The sequence below is a fragment of the Nelumbo nucifera genome, chromosome 6, assembly GCF_055504915.1.
Source record: "Nelumbo nucifera cultivar China Antique chromosome 6, China Antique-T2T, whole genome shotgun sequence".
In the NCBI taxonomy this organism is placed as follows: Eukaryota; Viridiplantae; Streptophyta; class Magnoliopsida; order Proteales; family Nelumbonaceae; genus Nelumbo; species Nelumbo nucifera.
In genome coordinates this window covers 64,741,547-64,761,217 of record NC_142654.1, presented here as the reverse complement: position 1 = coordinate 64,761,217, position 19,671 = coordinate 64,741,547, and the positions used below count along the sequence as shown (strand labels likewise).

The 19,671-nt window shown below is 36.4% G+C and overlaps 1 protein-coding gene across 4 annotated transcripts; it reads right to left on the bottom strand.

Annotated features, from left to right (window-relative positions):
* Positions 1-21: 21 nt before the first annotated feature.
* LOC104587120 (ubiquitin domain-containing protein DSK2b-like) lies at positions 22-10,031 on the bottom strand. 4 transcript variants are annotated; one of them, XR_016077600.1, is made up of 9 exons: positions 9,429-10,031; positions 6,959-7,747; positions 3,928-4,145; positions 3,719-3,832; positions 3,344-3,402; positions 2,709-2,746; positions 2,442-2,470; positions 602-691; positions 22-485 (listed from the first exon to the last, which is right to left on the bottom strand). XR_016077600.1 is itself a non-coding variant. In XM_010244586.3 (8 exons), exons 1-8 carry the CDS (start codon positions 9,658-9,660, stop codon positions 337-339), a joined length of 1,680 nt encoding a protein of 559 aa, XP_010242888.1. In that variant the 5' UTR covers positions 9,661-10,031; the 3' UTR covers positions 22-336. The 4 variants fall into 4 exon arrangements, 2 of the variants coding, with proteins under 2 accessions (XP_010242888.1, XP_010242891.1); XR_016077601.1 differs by having other exon boundaries at positions 43-485; positions 3,928-4,142; XM_010244586.3 differs by lacking the exon at positions 2,709-2,746.
* Between the last annotated feature and the right edge of the window lie 9,640 nt (positions 10,032-19,671).

The window sequence follows — 19,671 nt, the reverse complement described above, 5'->3', positions numbered from 1 at the left end:
ATAAGAAACAAAAGCAATCAGTTAAGACCAGGTAACCAGAAATTTAGCAAACAATAAGAACACAAATGTTAAAAAAAAAAGTGTTTACATGGTATGTACAAGGACCAAGGCCTTCATTTCTTGATAATATGACAAAAAAACGGTTGTTTTTCTTTACTTCATCTCATGGTATGTCCAATAATTCAGTCTTACACCAAGAAGTTTACTATTACTAATAATACTTATTCATGACCAAAATGGAATCCAAATGTGCCCGTACATTCTGCCATCTTACGAAACTCAATCTTTTGCCCTAACTGGCTCGATGCAGACTAGACGTTAAATAGGAGAATAGAATTACTGACCCGGGTTCCCCAAGAGTCGCTCAACTGCAGCATGGACATTCCCTGCAGTGGCACTTAACGCACGGATATTCTCTTGGGTGTCAAAGAAACCCATTTCTTGAAGCTGTGCGAGCTGGGTTGCATAAAGTTCTTCAGGAGGCACTGCAGGAAAAAATATAAAAAACCCTTGAGGAGCCTATAGTGAAGAAAATCATTTTGGATGCAGAGTAGACTGTGCAGAGGATATTAATTAATTGATAAAAATGGGGTAATGTTACCATTGGATGTGTTGGGTGTAGTCAAACTGCCTGCACCGAGCCCACCAAACATGTTCATCAATAACTCCAATCCCATATTATTAGGAGTTCCTGTAAGAACGAATACATTTAATGGCGGGAGCATCCAAATGGGTAAGCATTTATCAAATATATAAAACCAAAACCAAATCCAAAAATTAAACCGTTAATTTTCACGCCTACCATCTATCCTTGTCCTTTACTAATGATGCAATAAAGTTTCAAGCTATAGATCAATGCATAACCACATTTTAAAATAGATGGTTCCAAATACTAAGATTAACAGAGACATTGGAGGAAGAATATGTATCCTCGGGACCCACTGAACGGAGGAGGGGGAAAAATATAGTTTTGTCAGGTACGTTTAGGTTACCACCATTTCTGATTTAGGTACGCTTTCGTAACCATCTTGAGGAAGTTCCCATGGACTTCAAGTTTCAAGCCATTAAACATCATGCTCTGGCCTCTTGCTTTGTTCGCTTTCAGGATGCTGATTAAGGAAGTTCCCATGGACTTTCAAGGTGCTGATTGTAAGATCTCGAGGGAGTTTGTCGTGGACTTCAGGGTGCTGATTAAGATACGAGCATTTGAACATAAATTTTTTAAATTTTATTTTGTATTCTGTTCAAACGTGTAGCCTTCTTTTCCTAAAATTCATTTGCTTAATTTACATACATCTTAGTTTATTCATATATATACAATAAACTGAATTTATTTTTAATTTCTTCATACATTCTCAGATACATTTTTTTTCTTTCATAGTCGATTTATATTTACATTTTATTACACGTATATTCTTTTTTATATGAACCTTATGTTTTTTAAATTTCATTTTATGTTTATAACATTCTTCCCTCTAGTCTATTTTTCAATATAAACAATCATATACTACTTTAGAATTAAATGGTGTATTAAAGTAGATAAAAAAGAATTTGACAAATTTGTTTTTAACTTTTCATTATATTAATATTTTTATTTTATTTTTTATTTAAACAAAGATTGAAAATATCCTTTTTAGCTTTTAGAATTAGTAGGCCACACCGGCATAGGTGAAAATATGAACAGAGATGCTACTCTTACATGTGATACATTGAAACCTAGAATAACAAATTATGAGTGTCATATTCAGAAAGTAACATAAAAGCAAATATATATATATATATATATATATATATTATGACAGATTGCTTTTGTTTAACCAACTAAACAATAAAGCTTTCTAAAATTTACAAAGCATTATTTTTAATTTTTTTTATGTCACTTAAATGAGGTATATGCCTCACCAATTTGAGGAATGACAGTGACACGCACACCTCATCAAATTTGGCGTGTAAACCTCTTCTCAAGGAAGAAGGCGGTTAAGGCAGTTTGGCTCCACCTTAACACCTTTTAAAAAGTGATCCTTGAAGATGGAGGGAGACTCCCAAGTGGTAATAAGGTGGACGAATGGAGACAGACATTGGGGGCCCTAGATACCACAACATTAGAGAGCTAGGTCCTCGGCCTCCAGATTGACTCTCTCTTTCAAGGTCTTTCAAATGGATTCCTAGATAGGGGGGTAATAGGGAAATAATATCTGGTCATGACGCTGTACTTAGAGAAGTAGGAATTTATAGAATAGTTATGCTGGGTGTTAGGGGGGGCAATTTGTAAACAGGCCCAAGGGGTGAAAAAGATTCAGTTTCTGTATAAATTGAACTAGATCAGGTAATTGACAAGGATTTAACCATCAGATAAAAAAAGAGAAAAATTATCAGACATCAGTGATGTGTGAAACAGTGGTTGGCAAAATCAATTCAAGTGAAGATGATGTCTTGAATACCTGCACCAGCACCAGTTTGACCTGGCTCCCTGCAAGAGAATACCAGAAACCCATTAAAAACTAGAACAAAAATAAATCAAGAGAGATAACAAAATAGCTGAACTATTATTAAATTTTCAAGTGTTTCTTGGCCAATAAGGACCAATCCTGAATCTCCTGGAAGCAAAAACTCTGCCTACATAGCATCCCGCCGCACATTGGGAATATCTCCCATACATGTATGTTAAATTCATGGGGGAATGTTAATGTGCGGTCAGATTCCCATACTTGCAGAGTGTGTGCAGCGTTTTTATTTGCAGGGAATCCTGTCACATACAGACCCTTGAATTAACCAATCATCAAAACATTCAATTTTTCAAAAGAATACTACAAAATTTATATACACAAATTATTGGAACGGGCATTTGGAAGCTATGTATAAAGAAATATCATTTCATTTTAGCCTTCCTCGGTGCTTCTCTTTTTATCAGTAACAGTGCATAGCCTGCCTTAGTGTTTGAATGCATTAGTTCATAGTCAAATAACAATAAAAGTTTGAAATAAGTTCATCAAGCATGCTTATGATATGCACCGTCATACAAGGAAACAAGGAATATTGGTGCCTGGCCCCTGTACTTGTGCATACATGCTGAAGACAGAGGTCAAACACACAGCAAACCACCAGCACCACCACCTTTTCATTCTGACAAGTGTTTACTACCAGGACACGCTTTTCATCCCTGAACCACAAGAATTTCTCCCCATCTTATGGTGTATGAATTAAAAAGTATGCCTTAGTAAGAAAAGTTTAAGTATACATTGGTTATGGAAGCCATAGTCCACATGGGCAAAAACTAAGAAAGACTAACTGGAGTTACATGTTATTTGCCAAATTAAACAAATAATGAGATTATGCAACTTACTGGGTTGATTGTTGCCGACCAAGCTGAGAAAGAAGTGACTGCTGTAAAGCCAAAACTTGCTGCAAGAAACAAACACAAGAAATGTTAATTTAAAGAAAGATGCAACTCAGAGATAACTTTTAACTGTGAAAACAATAGGACAAAGCTTAAATGCCACACTAGCAAAAAGATGGCTGAAACTTGTCAACAAAAACCACATGAAACCTTTCCGCCTGCTTCAACAAGATTTGAACATCATGAGTAGAAGGATGAAACGTGCCTCAACTTTTAAACCATTTATCATTAATGCTTGTAAGCAACCAGAAAGGTCCTCAAAAGAAGAATTAAAAATGAGGGAACCTACAGATGCATGATGTTATGTTGATGCTACACTACCTGCATCGTCTCGGGGGAAGTCAACTGACGAAGAAATTCTGGGTTTTGCATCATTTCTCTCAACTGAGAATTGGAATCAAGCAGGCTACGTAGCTGTGGATTTAAACCAATTATCTGAAAATCAAGAAGCACTATTAGAAACAAAAGAAGAAAAAAAAAGGGAATCAAAATGGGACATCTTATTAGCATAGCATAACTTAGATTACCACCTGATTCATATACTGAGGATTAGAGAGAAGACTTTGCATTATCTGTGATACGGCAGGGTTTTGCATAAACTGATTCAACATCGAAGTATCCTGCATGCCACCAAGCATGCGTTCCATCTCGGGAAGACCAAGCGCAGATAAACCACCAATTCCAGGAGTCCTCCCATCCCCTGCAGGAGTTGACCTTGTGGTTGTGTTTGCCTGTGCACCTCCAGCTGCTAGATTTGCAATTATAATTAAAAAATATTAAATGCATCAACAACAAAGAAATTCTTTCAGACATAATTTGATTCCAATGAAGATTTCAAGTATGATCCAAGTAAAATACCACATATGTGTTTTTCACTTTTAAAAACACAGGCAACATACAAAGGTGTAACAACCATTGGGGATTAAACTCATGAACCACACTATGAAGCTTTAGGAGAGAATAGTTGAGCAAAACAATACAACATGAAGCAAATATAGCAGATAATCCATTTCGGTTTATGCCAGGGAAATAAACTATGGAAGCTATCTTTCTTAAGAAGAGATCTCCATATGGTGTCAATTGATCTAGAGAAAGCATATAGGCTGTCGACTTTTTAGAAGCTCGGCAGCTTGTGTTTTAGTCTTCCTCCGTTTAGTTGGAGGAAGATCTTTCCATCGAAAGATCGTGCCCCAAAAAGATGTGAGAAAATCTTATTTCGAGAAGCTAGAAATGGAGCTTCTCACCTTTTTTCGCTTGCTCAAGTCTCACCTTCACGCAGAAAGACACGCCTGCAACCAAAGGGTCTGTGGAATGCCATTTATGTAAAAGATCACAGTCTTTTGGCTGTCAGATCTTCCGGAAGATCTTTAAAAAAACTTGCCGAACGGCACTATAATTAAGGATATGTACGAAGATGCAGCAACCAATGTTAGAACACACATTAGATTCTACTGTTATAATGGGTCTTCACCAATGTTCAACACTTAGCCCTTATTTATTTGCATTGACCATAGATGAATTAACTAAACATATTCAGGAGGCAGCCCCATGGTGCATGTTGTTTGCTGATGATATTGTTTTAATTGATGAAACTAATGAAGGATTAAATGCAAGGTTATGCTTATGAAGAAATGCCTTAGAAACAAGAGGTGTTAAAACAAGACTAAAATAGAATATATGATGTGTAAATTTAATAATAATAGGAGTGCAAATCAAGGTACACTTAGGATTGGACACCAATGTTGAGATTGAGGATGTCCCCATAAAATTAGAGCAAGATGGGTAAAATGGAGGAGTGCATCCGAAGTTTTTTGTGATAGGCAAATACTACTTAGATTAAAAGGAAAAATCTATAAGAAATTTGTAAGGCCAGCTAATGCTGTATGGAGGAGTTTTGGGCAGTAAAGAAACAAAATGTCCAAAAAATGAAAAATGAACTCACTTCGGGTGATAAATGAGAAAAAGTAGAGTAAGACGGTCTAGTCACAAGCATGGAAGACCATCAACGACACCTATTAGAAAAAGTGATTTGTTGCAAATTGAAGGGGCTAGAAGGGATTGGATCAGACCAAAAAGGACGGGTGGTAGTAAGAAATAATCTAAGCACCAATAATTTAACAATGGATATGGCATTAAACAGAACTGAATGGCAAAACAGGATTCATATAGCTGAGCCCACATGGATAAGGCTTAGATGATGATGTGTTTTTAACTATCAATTGCCATTACAGATGCAAACAAAGCATAAAGAAGACCATTTTCATAGTGAACCAGTCCACCAATAATGGAAAAGGAGTATCTAAAATTAGCCAAAGGAAGTGTTTATTAAGTTCAAAACTCTCCTAGTGATGAGGCAACTTATGAACTCTTGTCTCTGGTGCTTACATTTCAGGGATATTGAGCCATTTCTTCCCCTGTTCAATGCTTATTCACTTCTTGGCAACTTCCAAATGACAATTATTCTCTTTCCTCATCAACTTCTCCCCAAGGATAAAGTGAAGATGTGCAAGATCTGCTGCTTTGTAGGCCATATGGGAGGGAAATGCTGAGCAAAGATCAACTGGGTGACATTTTGGTAGACGTTTTCACCATTGCGGTCATATATTGCAAGTTCGTCTACTTCTAGACAGGTCCCTAATTAGGAAATCCAAGCACCCAGAAAGAAAGCAAAATTTTGATCAATGCTCAATAGAGAACCAAGACCTAAGGAATTGGAGATGCTTTTAAGTATGCACTAAAAAGATGGTTTTGACATTCTTGATTCTGTTTGGTCAGAGGACTCTACTAGGTAAGAGATCAAATCACTATGCAATTTTTTTATAAATGATCACTACCCATGTTCATGACAATGTTGCAGCATATATAGATATAAAGGTTGAATAGATTGTTAGATGATCAAGAGATGGCTTAGAGAAGGTGTTAATGGTCTACAGAGACGCAAAAGGCTTTGTCTGTGACGCTTAAAGCTTTGGCATCAAAATGCTTGCATCTCATTTAGGTGGAAGGAGGAGAACATAATTGCACTAGGGAGCATCATTCCTAGGATAACTTGATCATTCATGTAGTTCCTTTTTTATTTTGTTATGTTTCTGCTCTGTTTCCCTATTGAGGATCTTGTGCTAGCCGCCACTTGGGTGCTTTAAATAATTCTATTCTCTAATCAGTACCTTTTGGTTTTTATAGATCCCTCTAATTTTGTTATAGATCAAAAAATGATAAATAACAATAAGTATCTTTATTACAATCTGTATGAACAAGTTATAGGCATATCCCCCAGAAATCAATGTGTATGGCATTAATATATGGTATGGATTCAAAAGTCCACACTTGTTGCTAAAGATAATATCACTACTAGAAATTTGCCACCCAGTAAGGACCCTTTTCCCCACTTTTATAGAACTCACTGGACCTGGATTAGATTTTATTTTTTACATGAACATGATTCATGAAACCAACACCATATGGTTGGGACAAGGCTTAGATGATGATGATGATTCATTCCATATATGAAGGTATGAAGGAAGATAAAAAAAACAAAAGATCCACTGGATGAAAGCTTACCAGCAGCATTGCTCCATGGGTTGGGGAGGGGGTTTGTATTTGGAGCAGGAGACCCAGTGGTTGTTTCAGAACCAGTGGTTGATGGATTGTTTGATCGATCTCTGGCCTGTGTCCCACCTTGGTTCCCCAGAAGGGCTGCAAATGGGTTTGAACCCAAATCGTTTCCAGTATCTCCAGCCATAGTTGTTGCATTCAGAAATGGTTCCTGAACAGTTTCATACATGCGCCTGAGCATGTTGAATCCTTCCGGAGATGACTCAATATTGCTCATTGCCCTGTCAGTATTCCGCATCATTTCCCGCATGAGTTCAGGGTTCCTTGCTGCCTCTAGTGTCTGTCGAAGAGTGCTGGGATCATTAAGTATATGAGCAAGATCAGGATTACGATCGATGATCTCACGCATTTGAGGATTGCTCATGATCAAGTTACGCATTAGGTCAGGATTATTCATTAGGTTCTGGATTACAGGCATGTTCATTATTTCCCTCATCATATTTGGGTTCTGAGTAAGTTGCTGCTGCACTTGCTCAAACTCAGGAAGCCCAGTTCCAAATAGACCAGGCATTCCATTGCCACCCAGTCCATTAACACCAAGTCCTGGAAATAGAGATGCTTCAAGACCAGCTCCCAAACCAGCTCCTCCTCCGAAAGCCCCTCCTTCAGTGGAGCTTACACTCCTAACACCTGCAGTGGTGTTTGGACCTCCAACATTGGCAGAACCACCAGTATTGGTTGATGCAGCTGGAGCAAAACCACGAACCATGTGAACAGTGTGATCTGCCAGCAAACCTACCAAAAGAACAAAAGGAAACGCCAAGTTCAGGAAAATATGCAGAATAATTTAATGAGGAAGCAGTTTGAGCAACAATAGCATCCATTCATCTGTTTTCACTAGTTTATTATGCCTGTTAATTAAAACAGATATCATAAAAAATTATGGGAGTCATTTTTATAATAAATAATAGAATTGGTGTATCTCATTGAAGCAAAAACTCCTTACTACCTGAAAAAACTTGGACAGCAGGTCAACAGGTAGAATGGCACCCTTGACTAGAGTCAATAACTTAAAGAGAAATTACAAATTCATTCTCAGACCGGGAAATCCCAACACAAGACTTTCCCTTATAGCCTCTGCTTTTGCTAAGGTATCAGCCAAGACATTTACAGTTGTTGGCACCCATTTGAATGAGCTATTTCGAACTGATTTCTAGAGTTTGCACCCATCTCACTAAGGACCTGAAACTCCATGGGATTTCCCTACTTGCTCTCATCCAAGAGATTACAATCCCCCTCCACCATAAATTAGTCCACCCCAGCCCTCCACCATAATATTGGTCTACCCCAGCCCTCCACCACAATATTAGTCCACCCCAGCCTACTAATCAGATTTAGGCCTTGTATTAAATCTGGCAGTTCTGTCTTTAAGGAGTTGCCTTGCAAAAGCGGGCCTGAGAAACTAAGGAGAACATTGGTAAGAATAGCATAGTTGTCAAAATATGAAACTAACAAAAATGTAGACTAATGGGTAGAAAAATCCCATTTCATACGACAAGAGACAAAAAATAATCAATGACCAAGGACATAAAGATAAGAGATTAACCAAGCGCAGAATAATTGATGCAATTACCCAACCGTGTGGCACAAGTTTTCCTGGTTATATTTATTAATTGTTACATTTCCTGCACATAGAGAAATTTCTACAGGACTGATGGTAAAGGATCATAAACCAAAGTAAATGATCTCCGAGGAATGTGGCAACTGTGCTTAACTGTTAACACCCTCCCATACTAAACCCAAGAATAAGTCCAAACGGACACCTTTTCATTGCCCCAAATGCCAGCTATCCAAAATCCATTGAGATTAACCACATAGAACAAGTTCTCTTAACATCGCATCACAAAAGGGAAATTACACCACCATCAGGGTTGAAATGTAAGGCCCATCACCCAGTCCGACTCTCCAACGATCCCATTGAGGAGACTAGATGGAGGTAGTGATAACTAATAATAATATAATAGCATTGCTCATGTTTGAACTTATTCGCAGCATTGGGCAACACTTGGGTATATATTAGATTACACAGCTTGTGCAATTTATTAAATACCGCCTTGTATCAAAGTATAGGGAAATCCACCATTCCTTGCCCCAGTCACTTATTACTGACTTCCGTTATTTACATAAAAAAGGTAACCATTCAGGATATGAATAAACCAAACCTAATCTGTGGAAACAACTACAGTTAGGACATTGGATCTAAATAATAAGACATGAAAACATTAACTTTTTAGGGTTTCTCCATTATTACATCCATGAAACACAGACAAGAAAATCAATGATAACCGCATGCAATACATCATTGTCAACCTGCAAAATCACAGATAAGCAACCAAAACCCTACTAGAAGAAAACAATAACATCGAGAATACGATAATTGCAGAAACTGGGAGAAAGATCAGGATAAGAGACAGACCATAGCTTTCTAGGGTTTGGTCGTCCTTCAAGATCCGACCCTTGTAAATCAACCGCTGTTGCTCGGCGGGGACATCACAATTCTGCGCCAAAAGAGCTTTAAATGCCCCAACCGTTGAGTCAAGGTTAATCTTCACAGAAAACTTCGACCCGTTCGAGCATCGGATGTGAACATTAACTCCACTGTCGACGCCCGAATCAGCCGCATCACTGGAATCCCCATCGCCACCCATAATTTCCCCCTCCCTGCAACGGGAGGTTCGATCCGCAGATACAGAAAAAGAAAAAGAGAGAGGAAGAGGGAGAAAATAATTTACAAAATAATTAAATGGATCAAAAAAAAATACTAAAACCCTAACCCTAATATACGCACTCTACAAACAGGATCAAAAACTGTCGAAAGAAACAGACTTGTATAGAAAAAATTGGAGACAACAGACACAACAGATGAGGACCAAGACTTTCAAGAAAGAAAAGGAAAGAATATATAAATAAGTTTCTTAGCAAAGGAAAGAATATATAAATGTATTATTTTCTCCATAAAAGAAAAGGGGCAAAAATAGAGAACAGAGAAGAATCGGTGGAATCGGAGATGCCTTAGCCCATCTAAAACGGGAAAGGATATCGGTCTTTATTACTTTTGATCCCCACGATGAATCCTGGACGTCGAAATATTAGACCAGTCTATGGTTTGCGATGAACCAGACACTCACATTATTGGTCCAATGCTAGGCAAAAAACCATGATCATTGATTATCCGGTTTGATTGATCAGAATTGGGTTCAATCTATGCAACTGAACCGTTGGACCAGAAATGACTAAAAACGACCCCTTTCCATAGGATGTCTTAGCCGGTTCGGATATCTACAAATACAAACAAACAAGTGCAAATAGAGAGGCAAACTAACCCACCTCTCGTTGGGTGACGGTCTGCTTTTGAAGTGGAAAGGACCCAATGCTTTATAATTTCTAACCCCCCCCCAATTAAAAAGAGAGGATTTTTTTTAGTTGTTGATAATTAAATCAAAATCTGATTAGTGTAGAATTGGCAAATTTGGGTTTTGAATTTTGACATTAGTTTGTGTTTTATAGTCTATGGTTGATATTTAGTGTTGGCCCTTAACCTAATAGGCGCAGATTTGCATGACAGGTTTAGAATTGTTCATGCAACAGATTTGAACTCTAAGGCGATACAATCAATCTAATTTATGCCTCTACTTTATTAGAGACGACGAAAAGGAGCTGAGACATTTAAGAGGAGAAGGGGACCAGATCTAGTAGGAACAACATAGTAAGCAAGTTCAATGAGTACTTAATACATATTCTGACAACTGTCAAAAGTTGTTCTTAATTTTTTTCAAAGGTAGGCCGGGGGTATTTTAAGGGATAGGTGTCAAAAAAAATTTTAAGTGCTCGTTGAACGTGCTTATAATTATGTGCCTACCTGATCTGAATTATTCACACCACACCCATTATGTACTTTTTTAGGGGTATAATGTGTTTCATAACAAAACAATCCATCGTGTATCCACAATCAAACATTGGCTTTTGGTGAGAGATTGAGTGAGAAATGGAAGGAGAAGGTTTTAAGAATGATCTTGTTGTTAAAGATAGTGAGGATGGATCCCTAATAGAAATGATTAAGGCTTAAAAGTGTTTTTTTTTTATCTTCACTTCTTAAATTTTTAATAATGTTAGCGAATGTTTATGTGCATTGCATGTGGCAGTTTTAGATGATAATGGTGTAGTAATAATATGTGTCAATTTTTTCCTATTTATTTTGTTAATATACCTATACTACTTATAAAAGTGTGAATGAGGAGGTATTGGCTTCTATAATTTTCCTTTACTAAAATACCCTTCCTCTTGAATTTAGTTCATTTCCATTGAAGGGGTTGAAAATGTAATTAAGAGAATGCCATTAATTACATTCAATTACCTCTCATTAAGTCTCACATTTAAGTCATTAAATAAATCACATTCTCTCTCATTGAATCCAACACTTATACTTTTGTTTATCATCATTAAATTTCACTAATAAATTCATACACAATAATTATTAATATAATAAAATTTTATATTTTTAAGATAAACATATAAATGGAATCATGTTTTTCATATAGGCGGTGGGTAAGTAGTTCAACCATTTGGGTCAAATGGATAATTTCATGATATCATAAATAAATAATATAAATTTAAAAATATAAAAAATACTTTTGTTTATCATCATTAAATTCCACTAATCCATACACAATAATTATTAATAAAATGAAATTATATATTTTTAAAATAAACCTAGAAATTAAATCATATTTTCCATCTTGGTCGTAAGTACTTCAATCATTTAGGTCAAATGGATAATTTCATGATGTCATAAATAAATAATACAAATTAGAAATATAAAAAATACAAAAAATATAGAAAAAAAAATTGGAAAAAAAAATTGAACACATTTCTATTATTATGTATTTGTCATATTAAAAAATAACTATGATAAAATAGACATAATTTTATTAATGATAGACATCAAATATACAACTTAAAACCGATGGGAAATTAAACCATGTTCCTATTTAGGGGGTGGGTTAGTGGTTCAACCTTTCAGGTCAAATAGGTTAACCCGTAATGTATAATTAAAAATAAAAATTTTAAAATAGAATAATACAAAAAAATATGAAAACAATTTCAAGCACATTTATAATATTATATACTAATAATATAAACAAAAATAAGTATGACAAATAATAATTATTTTATCAATGATATAAATGAAATGCAAAATTTAAAACTAGTTTGAAAGTCAAACCATTTCCATATCTAGATGGTAGGTAAGTCAATGATCAAACATTCCGGGTCAAATGGCTCAATCTATGATGTCATAACTAAGTAACAAATATTAAATATACATACATACATACATACATACATACATACATACATACATACATACATACATACATACATACATACATATAAACTCAAAGAAAAATATAAGCTTTGTATAAAGCATTTTGATACAATTCTATTGTTATATATTCATCATAAACAAAAATAAATATGAAAATAAGAATTACTTCTATCGATGATGAAAATGGAATACATGATTTAAAATCAATCAAAAAAGCAAAATGGTAGTTGGTGGGTTAGTGGTAAAACTATCCATGTCAAATCGATGTTATTATTAAATAATAAAATACATAAAATTATAGAAAATATAGAAATTTGTCGATAATTTTGGGTACATCCTAACACATGACCCGACTAACCATGTCAAATGGTCCAATAATTTAATTAGCTAGGCCATCGTAGGCAAGTGATTTGTAGGGACGCAAACAGATCATATCAGATTTGAATTAGGGTATATTCAAATTTGGTATAATCCAAAGATTCGACCGAATCTCATAAATATTGATTTGAATCCAAATTCAATCAAGATGTCAAATATTCGAGTTTGATACGATCCAATTTAATTTTTTTTAAAAGTAAGAAATTATTAAAAGAAAAAATATAACAATAGAAATAAAAAATATATAAGTATTTTTTCAACTATTTCCATCATATAAAAAGTTTACAAAAATGCAATATAAATAACATATTTATAAATAAATTATAAATAACATATATATTATATATAAATAATTGATTTGAGCATAATATTAAAAACCAATGTTCAAACAATATATTGGAATTGCATTTCCTCTTGGTAAATAAGTTATTATCTCATAAATTAAATAATAAAAAATAAAATTATATAATTATTTACAAATTTTATAAAAAAATTGAACATACATTAATATTATATATTCTTCATATTAAACAAAAATATGTTTGAAAAAATGAGAATTATTATTTGTAAAGATAGAAATGGTTAAAATACAAAGAAAAAATGAATTAATGTCTTAATCATAGTCCATTTTCCTGGTTAAATAGGTTAACAATTCAACAGTAAGGTCCTTTTGTTATTGATTATTATCATCATCATCATCATTTGATATTGCCACGTACAAAAATAAGATTTACTTTTATTGATGATGAAAATGTAATACATGATTTAAAATCAACCGAAAAGGAAAAAATGGTTTTTCCGTCCAAGTGGTGGGTTAGTGGTTCAACTATCCATGTCAAATAGACCAACACATGATGCTATTATTAAATAATAAAATACATAAAATTCTAGATAATGTAAAAATGTGTAGATAATTTTGTGTACATTCTTTAATATTATATATCCATCATTAAAAAAAGTGTGATTAATGAGATTTATTTTCATTAGTGATAGAAATGGGATAAAAATTAGGATAAAAAATAAAGGGCATTAATGTCTAACACATGACCCCACTAACCATGTCAAATGGTTCAATGATTTAATTAGGTAGGTCATTGTAGACAAGTGGTTTGGTAGGGATGCAAACAAATCAGATTGGATTTGAATCAGGGTATTCGAATTCGATTCGATCCAAAGATTTGATCGGATCTCATAAATATTGATTCGAATCTATGATACAATCCGATTTAATTTAAAAATAATAATAAATTATTAAAAGGAAAAGAAAAATATAATAGTTGAAATAAATAAAAACAAAAATATAAGTATTTTTTCAACTATTTTTCATCATATAAGAAGTTTACAAAAATGCAATATAAATAACATATTTATAAATAAATAATAAATTACATATATATTATATATAAATGATATATGTATATATATATATATAAATAATTGATTTGACCACAACATTAAAACCAATATTCAAACAATGTATTGGAATTACATTTCCTCTTGGTAAATAAGTAATTTTGTTATCTCATAAATTAAATAATAATAATAATAAATATAAATATAAATTTTGTAGAAAACTTTGAACATGCATTAATAATATATATTCGTCATATTAAACAAAAATATGTTTGAAAAAATAAAAATTATTATTAGTAAAGATAGAAATGGCTAAAATACAAAGAAAATAAATGAATTAATGTCTTAATTGTAGTCCATTTTCCTAGTTAAAAAAGGTTAATGGTTCAACCAGTAAGGTCATTTGGTTGTTGACTATTATCATCATCATCACTTGATATTACCACATGCAATGCACGTACAGTTTTACTAGTGTATATAAAAGATAATTATTATTTGTCACACTTATTTTTTGTTTACTACAATGGATATATAAGATTAGAAATGTGCCCAAATGTTTTATACAGAATCCATGTATTTTTTTTTGTATTTATTGTTTTGTTGTTTTTAACTTATAGTATTTAATTATAACATTATGGATTGGTATCATTTGACCCAAATGATTGAAATGTTTACCTGCCACTTGGACAAAAATAATTGTTTTAGTTTGAGGTCAATTAAAAAGCATGGGTTTAGTTAAGAGTATTGTATATAAATTTAATTAATATAATTTATTGGTGTGAAAAAAAACTTAAACATAGGATTTAATGAGGGGACATGGGGGTTAATACCTTAAATATGAGACTTAGTGATAGGGAATTGAATGAGGTGAAAAATAGTAGTTCAAATTACATTTTATACCCACACAATTAGAGAATGACTAAATTCAAAAAGTAAAATATTTTAGTAAGAAAAATTCTACAAGCACATTCATATTTTTTAGGGTAAATTATAGATTAGTACCCTATACTTTGTAGGTAGTTTCACTTTAGTATCCAAACTTAAAACGTGCACCACTATAGCTAAACTCTCGAAAATTGTCACTTAAGGCCATAACCATTAACCAATGTTAGATGGTAGATGTAAGGTGATGATGGTCTTTGCTTTGAAGTTGAGAAAGATATGAGAATGGGATTTTAGCATTCAATCAAGGATGCTTGGAGAACAAGAAATGAACAAATATGAAGATAATAAAAATGGTGATAATAAACCCCTCTCCATTCACAAGGATTTCCATTTATAGATGAGGATAGAGGCTAAAGCATGCATGGAATGAAAGATTCTAGAATATTCTTACGGCAATTAGCTCGAGTATCCAAGTTGATTCGATGGGGACATGCGTCAGACTACGGAGTGGGGACCAGTTATCAGTCTACTCAGACCATGATTGCTTTCCCCTCTACAATCTTTCCAAATGTCATGTTCAAGATGTTTCTACAAATCTTGCATGTCTATACAATGCCTTTGTCTTTTATGGATATAACTTTTGTACTTCAAGTCAACACCTATGTGGCTCGTCATTCAACTATGCTTGGTGACTAAAGACCATGCTTCATATTATATTGAAAGAATGTTTGTGGTTTGCTGTCTACAAGGGGGTGAAGTCATTAGCCACTAGTTCATGATCGTGGTTATCCTATAGTGATATTATTACAATAGTGTATCTGCGGTTATCCTGTGTGCCATAACAACAATATATAAGTCCATCCCCTTTATAGTAGGTGAAAGGACAAAAAAATACTCTTCAAGGCTAATTGGTAAGCATCTGCCATGTAAATAGATGCATTTAGTCTCAATGTCTCATATAGTTTTTGGTACTTCCCACTAGCGTAGTTACATGGAAAATCGCCAACAAAAAAAAAGTTGTAGAAAACACAATTACTACTAATGACACAAAAGTTCTCTATTAATAGGGGTGGCCACGAGCCGAGTTTTTCACGAGTTATTTGAGCTTGGCTCATGAAAAGCTCAATTCGGCTCAGTCTAAACTGAGTTTCAAGATGTGCTCGAGCCTAATATATAGGCTCGTTTGCTAATTGAGCCAAGCTTGAGCCTAATAAAGTTCAGCTAGTGAGCCTTATGAGTCTAATCGAGCTTTTACATATATATGTTTACATACATACATACACAATATATATATGTATATATATATATATATATAAATACTATACATACTAAAAATATTATATAAATAATATTTTATTATATATAATAACTATTTTTTATAATTCTTATTTTTTTTATATGTCAAATAAAAAATAATTTTATATCTATATATTTGTTATTTTTATAAAATGTTTGGCTCACAGTCAAGCTCGAGCTAAACCGAGCTTGAACTTATGAACTTTTAAATTGAGCCGAATTTGAGCTCAAGTCTCTAGCTCGAATCGAGCTTGAGCTCGAACCTAGTGGTTTATTGGCAAGCTGAGATCAAATAGCTAGATATTTGGCTCGGCTTGGCTCAAATCCACCATTCTCTATTAATCTTTTTGCAACTATTCTCATAAGAAGAAAGGGGTTTTAGACTGCCACTATTGCCAACCAACACAAATAATTGTTGCCGTTGCTGGGGAGAAAACTAGGGTGAAAAAATGTATTTTTTTTCTTGAAGTGTAATGTAGTTTTATATTTGATTTCATTCAAAAACCTTATCTTTTCAAATCTCAACTTTCTCAAAAACGTAGGACCATGATCTTGTTCAAAACATTCTTCATTCAATATCTTTATCACCTACAATCGCTTATTTAAGTTTAAATGAAAATAGGGAAGAACTCAAAGTTTTAATGGTTTTAAATAAAATGGTAAAATAGTCTCAAAAAATATGAAAATGGTAGTTTATAGCATTTTTAGAAGTTTTAAATTGCACATGTGGTCACATGCTATAGAAAAGAACAAAATGCTAATGACAGGGACTAAAGTGACAGGAGTTCAATTACTTTGGGTACCAAAGTGAGACTATCCCAAAGTACAAGGTACTAATATGCTATTTACCCTAATTTTCATAGTGATGGAGGGTGATTTGGCCCGACCTCGTAGCATGGGGACACATGGACATGACCTGGCATAAGTGACGACTCAGCATGACAGCCTGGCCATAACTCGACATAAAGAACTCGGTGGATGTGGCAACTCGCCGGGAAGTAACACCCAGCTTACCCCGAATTCCCTCTAAGGGAGGAACGCCCCGAGCTCCCTCCAAGCAAGGAGTCCCAAGCTCCTCTTAAGACCCGAGCTCCTCCCAATGAGCCCCAAACTCTTCCTTCCTGAGAAGGGAACACCCCGACCTGCGGCTAAGTATCCCGAAGTGGAAACACTTCGGGTCAGCACCATTAACACTCTTGTGTAAGGTAGCTCGGTGCAAAGTAGTTCGACAACCTGCAGGAAAGATCTGTCTGACAACAGTACCTGCCGAATTTGGAGGCTGCGCCCACGTCCCTCGTCAGGCGGCATCGTGCCTGCCATTTCTGAAAGATGTGGCACGCCTGACAGGTCCGTACCCTGCAATGACTGCCTGCACCCGCCACCTCAGCTCTGTCAGTAACGGCTGCGGCAGAGGCGGTTACACCTGATTTGACAGAACTCCAATATAAAAGGACCCTGATCCCCAAGGAGAAAAGGTACTGAACTTGCGCCATCTGCACTCTTAGCTCTCTCTTTGCATTCTCTACAGTTCTCCCAGAGCTCTAACTTAAGCATCGGAGTGTTCCCGCCAGGCGAGCTCCCCGGGAATTCTTCACTTTCCTCTTTGTCTCAAATACCGTCCGTCGCCAGTTAGGAGTCAGGTTTCCACCAGCTAGGAGTGTCCGGATCGCATTGCATCATTTGGCACCGTCTGTGGGAACGCTTCAAAAAGCCTTCCTCCAATCTCTGCAACTCTCAGAACTCAGCATCCATGGCTTCCTCCAGCAATGCCGGACGAGGTGCCGACCAAAATGCCTCTGAGGAGCGACCCCAGCTTCCCACTGTTTGCATTGGACAGTTCACCATCCCCCTCTCCGCGGACGGAGTTCCCAGCCTGAATGTGCCTCAGACAATGGCACTTGTGAACGCTCCACTTCCTTCCATGATTAGAACAACCTTCACTGAACCCTCCATCGTTCCTCCGGTGACCAGCCAAAACCAGCTTGAAGACCTGATGCAACAGTTCCAGTAGTTTCAACTCTATCAGTAGCAAGTGTTGCATCAAGTTTCCTAGTATCAGTATCAATAGCAGTTTCCTCCACTGCATCAGGCCCAGCAGCCGCTTCCTCCTCGGCATCCGGCCACGCAACAAGCCAAGCCTCGTCGTCGAAACGAACGTCCTTCTCGACGGGGAGAGACCTCGGCATCGTCTCACGACAGGAAAGAGAGACCAGCTACCCCTGCCTCGTAGCCTGTAGTCAGGTCGGGGGCCTCCCAGCTAGTTAGGCCCGTGTCGCCTCAGCATTTGCAATTCGAGCTCCCGCTCGCCGAAAACCAGTTCGAGGTACTGGCTGCGGATTTCAGGCAAGGCCCCTCAGTTCGCAGCTACCAAGAACAGTCTGAGCCCCTCCCTGGGCCCATCGAGCTCGGTAACACAGAGGCCAGCAGTACTAGCACTGAGCCAGCAAAGAAGCAGCAGAGGCGCCGCCGAGCTTGCAGAGCTGCCACTCACGACCTGCCCGAGCTCAAGGGTAAGGAAGAGGTAAGTTCGGGTGAAGTAAAAACTACCCCGCTTCTCTCAGTTCCATCCCCTATCTCTAGAACTCCTTGCTATTCCTATGCCCAAGGACTTTAAAGTTCCCCCATTAGATAAGTATGACGGATCCTTCGATCCGAATGACCATGTTGACGCCTTCCAGTCCCAGATGCACTTGGCGAGGGCCAGCGAGTCCTGCATGTGCGTGGTTTTCTCCACCACCTTCAAAGGGGTGGCCCGCACATGGTACCGGAACCTTGCGCCCGGATCAATAAGGAGCTGGGCGCAGTTCGTGCAAGTCTTCACTTCTCATTTTGTCACCAGCAAGCGGTGCCCCAGAACCCCAAGAGAGCCTCCTTGGCATAGTCCAGAGGGAAGGAGAGTCCATCCGGAGTTATATCAAGCGGTTTAATGACACTTGCCTGCAGATACCCGACCTGGACCTCGCAGTTCGGCTCACTGCGGCCAAGAGGGGCATCATGCACAAAGAATTCAAGTGGCATGTGGTTGTTAATTAGCTCAAGACTATGACCGAGTCCTCAAGCTTGCGGATCAGTTTATAGGGAAGGAGGAGGAGATCAACCAGAAAGGTGAACATGCCCTTGAGAAAAGAAAAAGGGAGACAGAGTCCTCAACTCAGGGTGACAGCAAGAAGAAGAAGGACCAAGCTCAGGGAGCAAGGCCAAGCCAGCCTTTTTGAGCTCCAGCAGCAGAGAGGACGGACTACATGCCCCTGAACGCGAAGCGGGCCGAGATACTTATGGCGATCAAGGACGCCCCGTACGTGAAGTGGCCACCTCGGCTGAAGGCGGATCCTAGTGTAAGAAATAAGAATTTGTATTGTAATTTCCATAAAGACCACGGTCATAGCATCGAAAATTGTAAAAACCTCCGCGACGAGATAAAGGA